Source organism: Sciurus vulgaris, assembly GCF_902686455.1.
Source record: "Sciurus vulgaris genome assembly, chromosome: 9".
Classification (NCBI taxonomy): domain Eukaryota; kingdom Metazoa; phylum Chordata; class Mammalia; order Rodentia; family Sciuridae; genus Sciurus; species Sciurus vulgaris.
In genome coordinates this window covers 1749211-1762191 of record NC_136469.1, presented here as the reverse complement: position 1 = coordinate 1762191, position 12981 = coordinate 1749211, and the positions used below count along the sequence as shown (strand labels likewise).

General features: G+C 53.3%; 1 protein-coding gene across 3 annotated transcripts in view; it reads right to left on the bottom strand.

Annotated features, from left to right (window-relative positions):
* Nucleotides 1–328: 328 nt before the first annotated feature.
* SYNPO2 (synaptopodin 2) overlaps nucleotides 329–12981 on the bottom strand; it is a 158121-nt gene continuing 145468 nt past the window's right edge. For 2 of the 3 annotated variants that reach the window (XM_079152896.1, XM_079152897.1), the window contains one exon: nucleotides 329–2088. In XM_079152896.1, the coding sequence (XP_079009022.1) occupies nucleotides 1555–2088 (534 nt within the window). In that variant the 3' untranslated portion in view covers nucleotides 329–1554. The remainder of the gene's footprint in view (nucleotides 2089–12981) is intronic. The other variant, XM_079152898.1, reaches the window with a different exon arrangement.

Genomic DNA, 12981 nt, shown 5'->3' with positions numbered 1-12981 from the left:
TGTAAAAACTCTTGGGAGCCAATGATCATTTCTTACACTTTGCGAGAATCAGCTCTTTATCAATCTATATAACAATAAGCCTTTGGAAGCTCGCATCTTTTCTATTCTGCAGAACTGGACTGACCAGCCTCTGGCTACTTTCACCCTTAATTCGACTCGATTCTCAGCTTCTCTTCATCCTTCCAGGGTGGGGTCATCTGCACCCTGGAACTTGTAGTCAGTTCCCTTCTGTGAAAGAGCTTCACAGTGACAAGAGGCTGCCTTGCTGCTGGGCACAGGACTTAAAGTGCTACAGGCAAGCTCGTCACCCATGCGAACCTCACAGATCTTAAGTTCCAAGGAGACTGGACACTTGCTGAGCACGTCGAGTACTGGACCTTGCCGTCGGTGGGCACAGTAATGAGGGGCAGCCTGGGGTCTGCACCCTGCGTGCTCACGAGGTTCCTGCCTCAGCGCTCTCTCTTCCCTTGAAGGTCCAGGGGCCACTTCCCAAAGAAGCACCACTGTGCGCCCTCTGAGCACCACTGTGTGCCCTCTGAGCACCACTGTGCGCCCTCTGTGGCCTGTTCTGTCTCCACGTTGGCCGGTGCCGCTCGGCTGCACACCAGCACCTTTCTCTGCACTTCTTTGACCCTGTTCACGGTTCTCTTCCACACATCGGCCCTCGTTCCACCTCACACGTGACACAAAACTTGCTGCCGGAGATTCCTGCTGGATCTTTGAGGACACACACAGTGACCATGGTCACTCCCCACTCCTGAATGTGGCCTGTACGGGTGGGCAGTGCACCTCAGGAGCTGGGCTAGAGGGACACTCCTGGCCCCAGAGTCAGCAGGGGCCTCAAGAGAATCCTCAGCCTTCTCACTGACCCATGAGGACGACTGAACCCGGGGTCGGTCCTGCCAGGCTGCCAGGCTCAAGCAGATGAGAACCCGGTCCACCTCCCAGTCTTTCTGTTCCCCATGTCATACCCTGCACTTGAACACCCACCTGAGACCTGCAAAGCCTTGTTCTTATGTGCCTCTTTCTGAGAACAAAACATGTCAATCTTGTAAAAAATCTGAATCTTGTTAGACTTAAAAATGTTTCAGAGTAAGACTAAGGAAATATTCAGGGCACCAAGGAAATCCTCTTTGTGCAGCCATTGCTCTGGCGTCTTTTTGTGAAGATCTCCCCACATGGTTTCCCTTGCTACTTCGGCTGGCGACAATCAGCTCACGTAGGCCAATTCCTTCCTGGACTAAGGCACTTGGAGGGAAGCCCTTGTTTCCCCTTCTCTGGGCAGTTGGCTTGCATAGACTGCCCCTGTCAACAGAACTGATTTTGAGTGACCTGTGAGTCCAGAACATCAGTGCAAATTTGACTTTTTCTTCCGTGAAATTCCCATGCGTCAGCAGAGTGAAGTGAGTCACACAGTGAGTCCACAGACGTGTACCAGCTCAGAAAATGGCCATGCGCACCAACAGGGCCAGAGAGAACCAGCCCTGCGGGACAGCAGAGGACCCCCTGGGTGAGCCTTCCACACAGCTGGTGGCTGCCATGTGGTCGGTCCCTCTACTCCCGCTGCCGTCTCCATGCCCGCGGCTGCGGGTTGTAGTTGCAGCCCGTTGCTGGGAGCCAGTAGTCAGAGCTAGTCTCCAGGGACGGTGTCTCGAAGTCGTCCCTGGACACCTGCTTACATGCGCGTGGTGCCTGAGGGCCACGCCAGGAGCTGGTGGACATGCTGCTGCTGGCTAGGGAGGCAACCTGGCACTCCTGTCTTCCAGACACACTCACGTGAGCCGGCTGGCTGTGCAGCAGCCTCTCTCTCCAGCCCTCGGGGGACCCAGGAAGCATCTTCCTCTGGGCTGCTGAGACCACATGGAACACCACGGACTCCTGGATGTTCCTGGGCCTGAAGGCATCATCCACCAGCCCCAGAGGAGACTGGGCCGCCGCCTCCCAAGGTGTTGGTCTCTTGCTTGCTCTCTGCAGCCTGTTGGGGGCTTGGCAAGGGTGACTGAAGGCAGACTGCCGTGGCCAAGAAGGTGCTGTGGACAAGGCAGGTGGGGCTGGTCTTCCAGGGAGAGAAAAGGCACGCCCACTGGCCTAGGAGAAAGGACAGCATTAATGACAGTGTTAATAGCCCTGTCCATTTCAGTTTCCACTGACCTCTGTCACAGAGCCCCCAGCACCAACACCAAGCCCTGCAAGTCGGCAGTGTCCACCCCTGGACAGGCCATCTCAGCCGCCTGCCTCCTGAGCTCTGTCTGCATATGGCCCTGGGCCTGCCCTCCCTCTCTGATCCCACAGTTCTGTCTCTCCCAGGCACAGGCTATGGCGGGGCCCCTTAAACCCGCCCCGCATATCCATGTTGGACCGCGTGCCATGCTGGTTTTCCTGGTATAAAATAAACAAGGTCCAAGAAAAGCCCAGGACCAGACGGATTCTCAGCCGAGTTCTACAAGACCTTCAAAGAAGAACTCATTCCAATACTTCTCAAAGCATTCCAGGAAATAGAAAACTCATTCTATGAAGCTAACTCATTCTATGAAGCTAATATCACCCTCATACCCAAACCAGGAAAAGACACATCAAGGAAAGAAAATTTTAGACCAATATCCTTGATGAATATAGATGCAAAGATCCTGAACAAAATATTGGCAAACCGTATCCAAAAACATATTAAGAAAATTGTGCACCACGATCAAGTGGGGTTCATTCCTGGAATGCAAGGATGGTTCAACATTCGTAAATCAATAAACGTAATCCATCATATCAATAGACTTAAGGATAAGAATCATATGGTTATTTCAATTGACGCAGAAAAAGCATTTGACAATATACAACACCCCTTCATGCTGAAAACACTAGAAAAAATAGGGATAGTAGGAACATACCTGAACATTGTAAAGGCTATTTATGCTAAGCCCATGGCCAACATCATTCTTAATGGAGAAAAACTGAAACCATTCCCTTTAAAAACGGGAACAAGACAGGGATGTCCTCTTTCACCACTTCTATTCAACATTGTCCTCGAAACTCTAGCCAGAGCAATTAGGCAGAATAAAGAAATTAAAGGGATACGAATAGGAAAAGAGGAACTTAAGCTGTCACTATTTGCGGATGACATGATTCTGTATTTAGAGGATCCAAAAACCTCCTCCAGAAAACTTCTAGACCTCATCAATGAATTCAGCAAAATAGCAGGCTATAAAATCAACATGCATAAATCTACAGCATTTTTATACGCAAGTGATGAAACAGCTGAAAGGGAAATGAGGAAAACATTTGCAATAGCCATTTGCAATAGCCTCAAAAAAAAATAAAATACTTGGGTATCAGTCTAATCAAAGAGGTAAAAGATCTCTACAATGAAAACTACAAAACACTGAAGAAAGAAATTAAGGAAGACCTTAGAAGATGGAAAGATCTCCCATGTTCTTGGATAGGCAGAATTAACATTGTCAAAATGGTCATACTACCAAAAGTGCTATACAGATTCAATGCAATTCCAATTAAAATCCCAATGACGTACCTCACAGAAATAGAGCAAGCAATCATGAAATTCATCTGGAAGAATAAGAAACCCAGAATAGCTAAAGCAATCCTTAGCAGGAAGAATGAAACAGGGAGCATCACAATACCAGAACTTCAACTCTACTACAAAGCAATAGTAACAAAAACAGCATGGTATTGGCACCAAAATAGACAGGTAGATCAATGGTACAGAATAGAGGACACGGACACAAACACAAATAAATACAATTTTCTCATACTAGACAAAGGTGCCAAAAATATGCAATGGAGAAAAGATAGCCTCTTCAACAAATGGTGCTAGGAAAACTGGAAATCCATATGCAACAGAATGAAAATAAACCCCTATCTCTCACCCTGCACAAAAATCAGCTCACGATGGATCAAGGACTTGAAATCAGACCAGAGACCCTGCAGATTATAGAAGAAAAAGTAGGTCCCAATCTTCACCTTGTTGGCTTAGGATCAGACTTCCTTAACAGGACTCCCATAGCACAAGAAATAAAAGCAAGAATCAACAACTGGGATAGATTCAAACTAAATAGCTTTCTCTCAGCAAAGGAAACTATCAGTAATGCGAAGAGAGAGCCGACAGAGTGGGAGAATATGTTTGCCACTCATACTTCAGATAGAGTGCTGATTTCCAGAATATATAAAGAACTCAAAAAACTCTACACCAAGAATACAAATAACCCAATCAACAAATGGGCTAAGGAAATGAACAGACACTTCACAGAAGAAGATGTACAAGCAATCAACAGATATATGAAAAAATGTTCACCATCTTTAGTAATAAGAGAAATGCAAATCAAAACTACCCTAAGATTCCACCTCACCCCAATTAGAATGGTGATTATCAAGAATACGAGCAACAATAGGTGTTGGAGAGGATGTGGGGAAAAAGGTACACTCATACATTGCTGGTGGGACTGCAAATTAGTGCAGCCACTCTGGAAAGCAGTGTGGAGATTCCTTAGAAAACTTGGAATGGACCTACCATTTGACCCAGCTCTCCCACTCCTTGGCCTATACCCAAAGGACTTAAAATCAGCATACTACAGAGATACAGCCACATCAATGTTCATAGTGGCTCAATTCATGACAGCCAGACTATGGAACCAACCTAGATGCCCTTCAATTGATGAATGGATAAACTGTGGTATAGATATACAATGGAATATTACTCAGCTATAAAGAATAATAAAATTATGGCATTTGCAGGCAAATGGATGAAATTGGAGAATATCATGTTAAGTGAGATAAGCCAATCTCAAAAATCCTAAAGAGGAATGATCTCACTGATAAGCAGATGATGACACTTAATGGGGGGTGGGAGTGGGACAAGAATGGAGGAAGGAGGGACTGTATAGAGGGAAAAGAGAGGTGGGGGGGTGGGGGGGAGGAAAAAATAATGGAATGATTCAAACATCATTATCTATGTAAATGTATGAATATGCAAATGGTATGCTGTTACTCCATGTACAAACAGAAACAACATGTATCCCATTTGTTTACAATAAAAATAAATTTAAAAAAAATAAAGAAAAAAAAAATAAACGAGGTATGTTGAAAGCACACGGGCTGCTAGCCACCAGGCCTTCGCTTTCCCTGCGACGTTGTCCTGCTGTCTGGTGGGGTCCCTGAGCATGGCAGCCACGGCAGGAGCTCCTCTGCACAGTGAAGGGTGTGGGGTGCGCAGGGCCGGCCCTCGGCCCACCCTGCTCTGGGCGAGGGTCCCCTGGTCTTCATTTCCCCCACAGGGAGCTGCTCTGTGGCTTCCTCTGCACCTCCTTTCCCTTCCATCTCGGAGAGCTGAGTCCTCGCGCAGTCCCTGCTGGTGGGATCCTGCCATCGAAGACGTGGTAAGCACACCACAGGCCTGGGCTCCCTCTCCCACCCGCTTTTCAGGGCCCTGCCTGCTGGCTGGCACACGACCGCCTCACGGCCCTGCCCAGGGAGACCCCTCACAGAGCCCTCGGGAAGCAGCAAGGTCCACCTGAGGTCCGCATGCACTGCCCAGTGCCAGCCCCCACCTCTCCTGCACCAAGGCCCGCCGCAGGGTGTTTAGATTTCAGAATCAGTCGCCAGTGCGGCACGTGTTTTCTCTTTATGGTCATTAAAACTTTCCTGTAGTGGTTGAGTCCTTTGGAAACTTGTTTTCTTTAATCTTTGTATCTTAATCCAGAACTTGTGCAAATCATCTTCACCAGGTAGTTTTAAGGCTTGGTTTATATTCCGCATCATTTGTGTCGATGTTGTAAACGTATGTAACAGAAACGTATGTAACGGACTCTTCTAGAGCTCAGGATCAAGGCCCAGGTCCCTGCCCTGCAGAAGACCACCCCGGACCAGACAGGCTCCCCTGTGGCACGTCCGTCAGGAAGGCCACTTTAGAAAGACTGTTTTGTAGCTTGACCCCAAATAGAGAACTTTCTAAACTGAGAAACAGATTTGGTGCCACAGGACACATCTAGCCTCCGCCCACAGCTCTGTCTGTGTGCTCTCCTGTTCTCACCTCGGGAGTGGGGGGCGACCATGACCTCGTCCATGGTGTCTGCTGCTGGGGTCTCTGGCCAGAGGCAGCCCACCAGGGCCTGCAGCTCAGGTCCCTACGGTGGGAGGTGGTCAGGGCATCAGTAGACCAAGCTGCAGAGGCTCTGAATAGGCATGCGCTGAGTCAGCCCTGGCTAAGCTCCCTCCTCCCGGGAGCACTCAGCTTGGTGTCTGTGTGCAGGGGACAACCCCCCAGCACTGGGTGCAAAGAGGAATCTATTCTGTCTTCCTCCCACCTGCTCCTGCGAAGCTCCTCAGAGGAGACCAGGACATTCAAGGCTGGCGAGTGAATCCTAGCTACAGGTCGGACTCTTCGGCTTAGGTGTGAACACCCCCAGTGCAAACTGGGCGGAGGGACGGGAGCCTCGAGACCAGAGAGTGGGAGAGCAGGCGGGCATTTGCTTTCTGCAGAGGTGCTTCAAAAGCACCAGGCCTGAAGCACAGATCTCAGGTGGGGAACGTTGCTCATTTCCTTGGGCTGAAGATGTGGGAATACGCCATTCTTCAGGCAGAGTGTTTTCTGTTTGTGCCCAAAATACTGCAGCCTCTGGTCTCGCCTGTGCCAAACCCCTCATTTTGGCCTGTTTCCCCAGAGCCATTTCTGTGTCTTGCTCCTTGGTGCCAATGCCTCTGTCGTCTCTGCCCCAGGCTGTGCTGCTTGCTGCTCTCTGCTTGGCTGGCCCACCCAGCCCTGTGCTAGACCAGAGCCAGCAATGGCCAAGGGACCTGGAAAGGGAGCTCAGGCGCCTCTGCTCAGGGTCTGATGTCTGCTGCGGAGTCCTAGCCCGTCACCTGCTGTCACTTCCCCGGGACCTTGTGAGCACAAGAATTCAAGTCTGATGTGAGCCCGCTCCTGGGACCTGTGGTCACACTGGCGTCCCAGGCAGGTCCTCGGCGGCCTCCTCTCCCTTGTCTGCTGCCACCCTTTGCGTCTCACAGCAACAGCTTCTCCGCTGCCTGAGTGAAGCCTTGGCTTCTGCTCACGGGGAGGGACGGAGCCAGGCTGCTACCAAGGCCGCCCCAAGTGGTCTTGCTCTGAGAGGTTCCTGTGAGCTCCTTGCCCTCCCGCTGGGGTCCCCTCCTGCTGGGGTCCCAGGGGAGCGCAGCAGCAAATTTCCTGCTTCTTGGCCCAAATGGTTCATCAGCCTGCCTGGCCCTCTGGATTTCCTGAGAAGTCCTCAGATCCCAATCCACTCCGACCTCCCACCCCTCCTCGGCAGGCACCCCCGCAATTCTCCAGGAAGCCACTCTGAAATTCTTCCCCGCTGCTTGAGGTGAAGCCCGGCCTGCACTCACCCAGGCGCGGCTCTGGCCTGCGAGCTGTCCTCCCAAAGCCCTCCCTGCTGCCATGCCTGACCCCTGGCTTCCTGGACCCACGTCTGCTACCACGTTCTTTGTAAAGTCTGAGTCTTAACCTGGACTCTCACTCCAGGTGCAGCACGTCCGCCCAGGCCTTCCTGAGAGAAACTTCCGCTTGGGTATCCTGTTATACTAACAGATCACTTTGAGCAGAACAAAAAACTGCTTTTCTTATTAAAATGAAATGTAGACTAAAAGTGGAATGGAATTTGTTTCCATGAATAAATTCCAAGGAATTTGTCTCATAACACCCCGTCATCCCACAGAGCAGAACCCCAGGCCCCGCCGGCCCTGCCCCGGAGGACAGGCCTGCCTGTTCCCAGAATGTGGGCTCCCCCACGGCTGGACCGCGTGTCCCCTGGCACGTCCCCTCCCCCTCCTGCAGTGCTCCCTCCTGGCCGCCAGCTCCCTGCCGCTCCGAGGTGTCTGGAGGAGGCTCCCGGCTGCCTGCTGCCACCTTCCATTCTTCAACCTGGGGAGAGAGGATCGATTCCCTCGTCTCCTCCAGCCTGCTAGGAAGGCCAGCGCCGATCGGGGTCCTGATCCCTGTGAGAGGATGCTGGAACGTGAGCGTGGACACCAGAACCAACCCAGGCCGAGGCAGGATGTCGCCCTCTGCATGCGCCGAGCCTCGGGCAGGCAGCAGAGCTGCACTGCCCAGAGCATGCTGTCCTTCTCTGAGCGTCCAGCCCCCAAGGGGCCTGCCAGTCTAGTGCTGGTCTATCTTGCTGCACAGTAAAGACAAGATTGCACGGACTCAGAGTCCTGGTGCTTCAAACTCCCTCCAGCGGGCCTCCCACGCCGTCATCTTCCGACCGGAGCCCTGATGAGAGCTGGGTGGACAGTGGCTGCTGGGCACCAGTCGCTGAGCGGGAGCTGCGGTGTCGGGTGAGGGCCGAATCCAGCGTCCAGGTTCCAGAGCCTGGGTCTGACCCTGTGCCACACCTGCAAAGTCCACGTTGCTGGTAGATCACTGGTAAGAAAAGGTCAGGGCCCACGCGCACTGAGTGGAAGGAGATCACAGAAGTGTTGGACAGGGTCACTTACATGTGACTAAGTTGGGTTGATTCAGGCTGACTTCTGGCCACTTGTCAAGAGAAGTAAGTGGCCAGTACGCGGGAACGAGGAGTGACACATTTACCTGCCAGGTGCGACGCGGGTCTGTGGGCAGCCCTGGAACCCCAGGGACAGAGGGGAGGGCCTGTCTCAGCTGACGCCATCTTCCCCTGTCAATCAAAGCCTCCTCCCCCACTGTCTTGAATGGTTGCCTGACCGCGGGGAGCACTTGACCTCAAAGGGCAGTGTCCCTGAGCTTTACTTAGGACAAAGTGAATTCTAGAGCCACGTCCTGCTGACAGAGACCCCACGGGATGCACGTCTCAGCGTTCAAAGTCTCTGTCATGAGCTGGACGCCAAAGCATTCTCTTGGCTGAAGTCCTGCTTACACAGGAGAAAGGCCTCCAGCCGGACCTCGGTCCTGCTGCTGCGGCTGTCCTCTCTCAGGACCAAACTGGTCCTGGACATTGCTCTAGCATGGGTGGATTCAGAGCCCCCGAGGAGCCAGCCTCGCCTCTGCCTTGCGAGGCCTTGCTAGAGTTCCTGAGGAGCACCAGAGGACACAGCATGCAGGAAGCAGGAGACCTCCATGTCCACCTGGAGGCCACACCCCAGGAGCCAGCGCGCACTCCTGGCCACCTCCTGCCCACACCCACCTGCCCACAGGGCCCCACACCCGAGTCCCCCAGGCACCCAGCCTCTGACCGCCCCCGACCTGCATGTCACCGCCCTGGAGAAGCGGTCACTCTGGCCGGGACTGCTACTCTGTCCCACTTGGGCTCTCTCCTCCTGCCCTGGTTCCTTGGTAAACGCTCGACGTGCCAGACAAAACTGTATTTTAAAACCTGTCAGATGATGTCGCTCAGTTCTCTGATCAAAACCCTCGCTGGCTTCTCGTTTCAAAGAAGGGAAACCACATCCTTCCACCTGCACAAGACCCACAGCACCGGCCAAGCCCACCCACTGCAGTGCCCATCTCACCACCTCCTGCTGTCCCCGGCCGTCCCTGGATGTGCTGGCACACTCAGGCCTCAGGGCTGTCTATCCTTGTGGGGAACACAGTGCCCCAGATGCCAGAGTGCCTCCCGCCCGCTTCCGGGCCCTACTCAGATGCTGGCTGCCCTGCCTGCACCACCGACCACGAGCAGGAGAGTCGCCGGTCATCACTGAACCGGTCGACTTTCAGGACCACACTGGGCAGGGAAGCAGAGCCCTCCTGCCCTGTGCACCAGCGTGCACCCAGGTCCCCTTCAGCAAGACACATAAGTCAGTTTTCTAAGCAGGTGGATGATTTTGATATGCAAATAAGTGATTAAATAAGTGGAAGTTTGAGAGTTTCAACCTGCTTCAAGTCTACGCTGATCTTCTGCAAGGATCCTGTAGAAGTCCTGAAACACCAGGACTCAGAAGAAGCTGGTGGGGCCGGCTCTTGTTAGAGGCTCGTTGCCCGCTGCAGGTGCCGGGGGCAGCTCACTGCCCCCGGCCCCTGCAGCTCCACGGACCACAGCCACAGGCTCCCGGCAGCAGATGACACCCAGTGCCGGGGGAGATTTCCACGTGGAGATGTAGAGTCCCTTTATACGGCAGCCTCTGAGTGCAGGACCAACCTTACACTCCAGTGGGGCCCAGAGAGGCCAGGGGTCAGGCGGGACCCCATCCCTCGGCCTCCCTGGGACCTGCCAACTAAGGTGGATCCCATTCGCTTCTCCCTCAGGGAGTTCTGGAAATTCCGTGACAGAGCCCAATTCTGCAGGCACGGGCTGCAGGCCATCCTGCCTGCCGAGAGCAGGCAGAGACATCGGCTAGCAAGCCCTGTTTTGAGCAGAGACGAGGCCAAGTGACCACTGGTTCTAAAGCAGTTGCAGGAATGCATGAGCAGAACGCACGTCAAGTCGGCCCTGTCCTCGCCCCTCGCCGGCTCCGCCCTGACGGGCCCTGGCCACAGTGGACTTGCAGTTGTGTTTCACAAGGGAAGGAGAGCCCTCGAGAGACGGCTGGTGGTGACGGCCTGCAGCGCACGGCCAGGCAGTGACCCCGGACGCCCCGACAGGGCGGGTGTCTCTGCCCTGCTCACGCCCCCGGGGTTCAGCCTCTCCCACCTCAGTGCCGCGGGTGCGGGTGGGGAGCGGCGTTGGCTGCAGCTCCAGGTTTGGGGTGGAGGAGAGGCTGCGCTCACGGATCCCGCCACGCAGCACCAACGCTGGGCTTGGCTGCTGTGCAAAGGTACTGAGGAGCCTGAAGGTGTCGGAGGCCGGCAGAACCTTTTGTTCAGGAAGCAGCTGCAGGCGGGTGGGTGGTGCCACAGGATAAAAATAGGAGGAAGCCTCGCCTTTGAAGTGGCATTACCCTGGGGCCAGAGAGCGCCTGCTGGCCTTAGGCTGAGCGCTTCTGGATGATTCTGACTCTTGTCCTGGAAGGACTGGAATAGCCACACCCCTCCGAGGTCAGGAACTGCTCCACTGTCACCTCTGCTGCACCTCAGCTGTCACCAGCTCAGCCCCTCAGCAACCCCAGCCTCCTCCTGCCAATAAGGAAAGAAGGTGGGGCGTCAGGTGACTTCCCCAGCCCGCAGGCCTGTCTGCCTGGGCAAGTGGGAGGGCCGAAGCCAGAGGTGCTGAATCTGTTGGTGCGTCAGCCTTTTAATCTCACTTACTCCAAAGGAGAAGCAGGTCACTCTGCAAGCTACAGCCTACAAAAATACTTGTATGGACATAGACTGTGTTCTATTTAAACAGCTGAAGCTGCAATTTATTCATTTGCAATTTTTGGGAGGTCTTATGTGACTATATTTTTATAGAAGTCACTTATTGGTTTATACATAAAAATAAATTTTTAAAATTCATTTCAAAATTGTTTTGAAGATTTTTCTCCCAAAAGATTTAATGGTAAAGATCATGAGTGTGGATTCCCACCACAGAAAAAATGGAGGATGGGTGTCAAAGTTGAGATGTCATCGTTTCCACAGTGAAAAATCAACTTCCGCATCCAGCTAAGGGTGCTGGCTGCTGCCTGCCTGCCTGTGCCCTTGCGGGAGGCTCTGGAGGGAACTGCCCATGCCCGACCAGCCTGGGCACAAGGGAGCAGAGGATCAGACGCTGGCGCGGGGACACTCCTCCCACCTCGTGGGTGCACTCATGACGAACGCCAGGACCCGCCCTGGACAGGCTTGGCCACACCACCACAGAGGCACTGTCCACTGGTCTGAAATGACCTTCTTTCCCAAACAGGCCCCATAGCCTGTCCTCCTCCCTCATTCACAGCCAAACACGCCCCACCAACCCCAGAAGGGAGGCAGGACGAGGGAGACCACGGCTGGTGATCGTGCACCTGCTGTTCGCAGAAGGGCTGATGGCCCCTGAGCAGACCCCAGCAGAGCAGAACGGCGTTCGCTTTCTGGAGGAAACTCCAGCTCAGAGCAGAAGCACCAGCTTTCTAAGAAATGCAAGGTCCACCCAGCACCCAGGTCTGTTGGATGCCCAGGCAGCTGATGTGCTTGGAGGTGAGACCAGCCCATGAACTGCTGCAGATCAGTGCCACCATCTCCAGACGGGGACGGTGCAGCACAGGGAGGGTCGCTCTCGGTCTTGGTCCTCGGCTTCCTGCCAGTGGCCCTTCCAGGCTGGTTAAATGCATCCTTCCATTCACAGGCTGGGTCCTGGGGAGATGGCCTGACCCACTGTTCTTTGAGAATCTGAGATTTGCTGCCACGCGATGTGTACGTGACCTTCCTCAGAGCAACGTTCCTGGTTGGTGTGGTAAATCCAGCTCCCTCATGAAGGCTTCAAGGTGCCGCTCAGCAGAGGGGCGGGCAGCCGAGATCAGCACCCGATCCCCTCGCCACATCCCCGCTCTAGCGGCGAGAGTTACTTAGTGGTCTCTTTCTAGTTTGAGGGAATCTGCATGATAAGAATATGACTTCATGTACGTCACTTGGTTTCGAAGTTGCAGAAGAGCCGCAAAGCAGGAGGGACTTCCAGTGAAGCTGTGATGTTGCTGGGGTAGATGAAAGACCCCTGGGGGTGGACTGGATCAAGGGAGTGAATAGTGACAGTCACGAGCTCGTGCTTTTCAAATACAAAAGGGAAATTTAGAAATATCTTTCAGTGGGCACGTCCCAGGGCCACCTCTTCAACATCAGAGCATTTACTTTACTTGGAGACACCAGCCTCAGCTGTATTTGCAGTGTGTCTTTAATGTTCCAGGGGACGTCTTGTGCAGAACTTGAATACTTGTCTGCTTATTTAACTGTAAAAATTAGAGAACAAATTCTTGATTTTGCTCTGGCACTAACTTACTACAGCATTGGCACAGGTTCCTGGGAGTGTCACAGAAGTGCCAGGTGTGACTACCAGCCAGGGCACGAGCCGGCACTGGAGCAGACTGCTCTGTGGCCGCACACACGTGGCACAGCTCCATCCGCCCCAAGTGCACCTCATTCTGACACCATGTCAGGTATTACTGACTACCCCACGTGCTAATCAAGTTTTTGACTTTCAG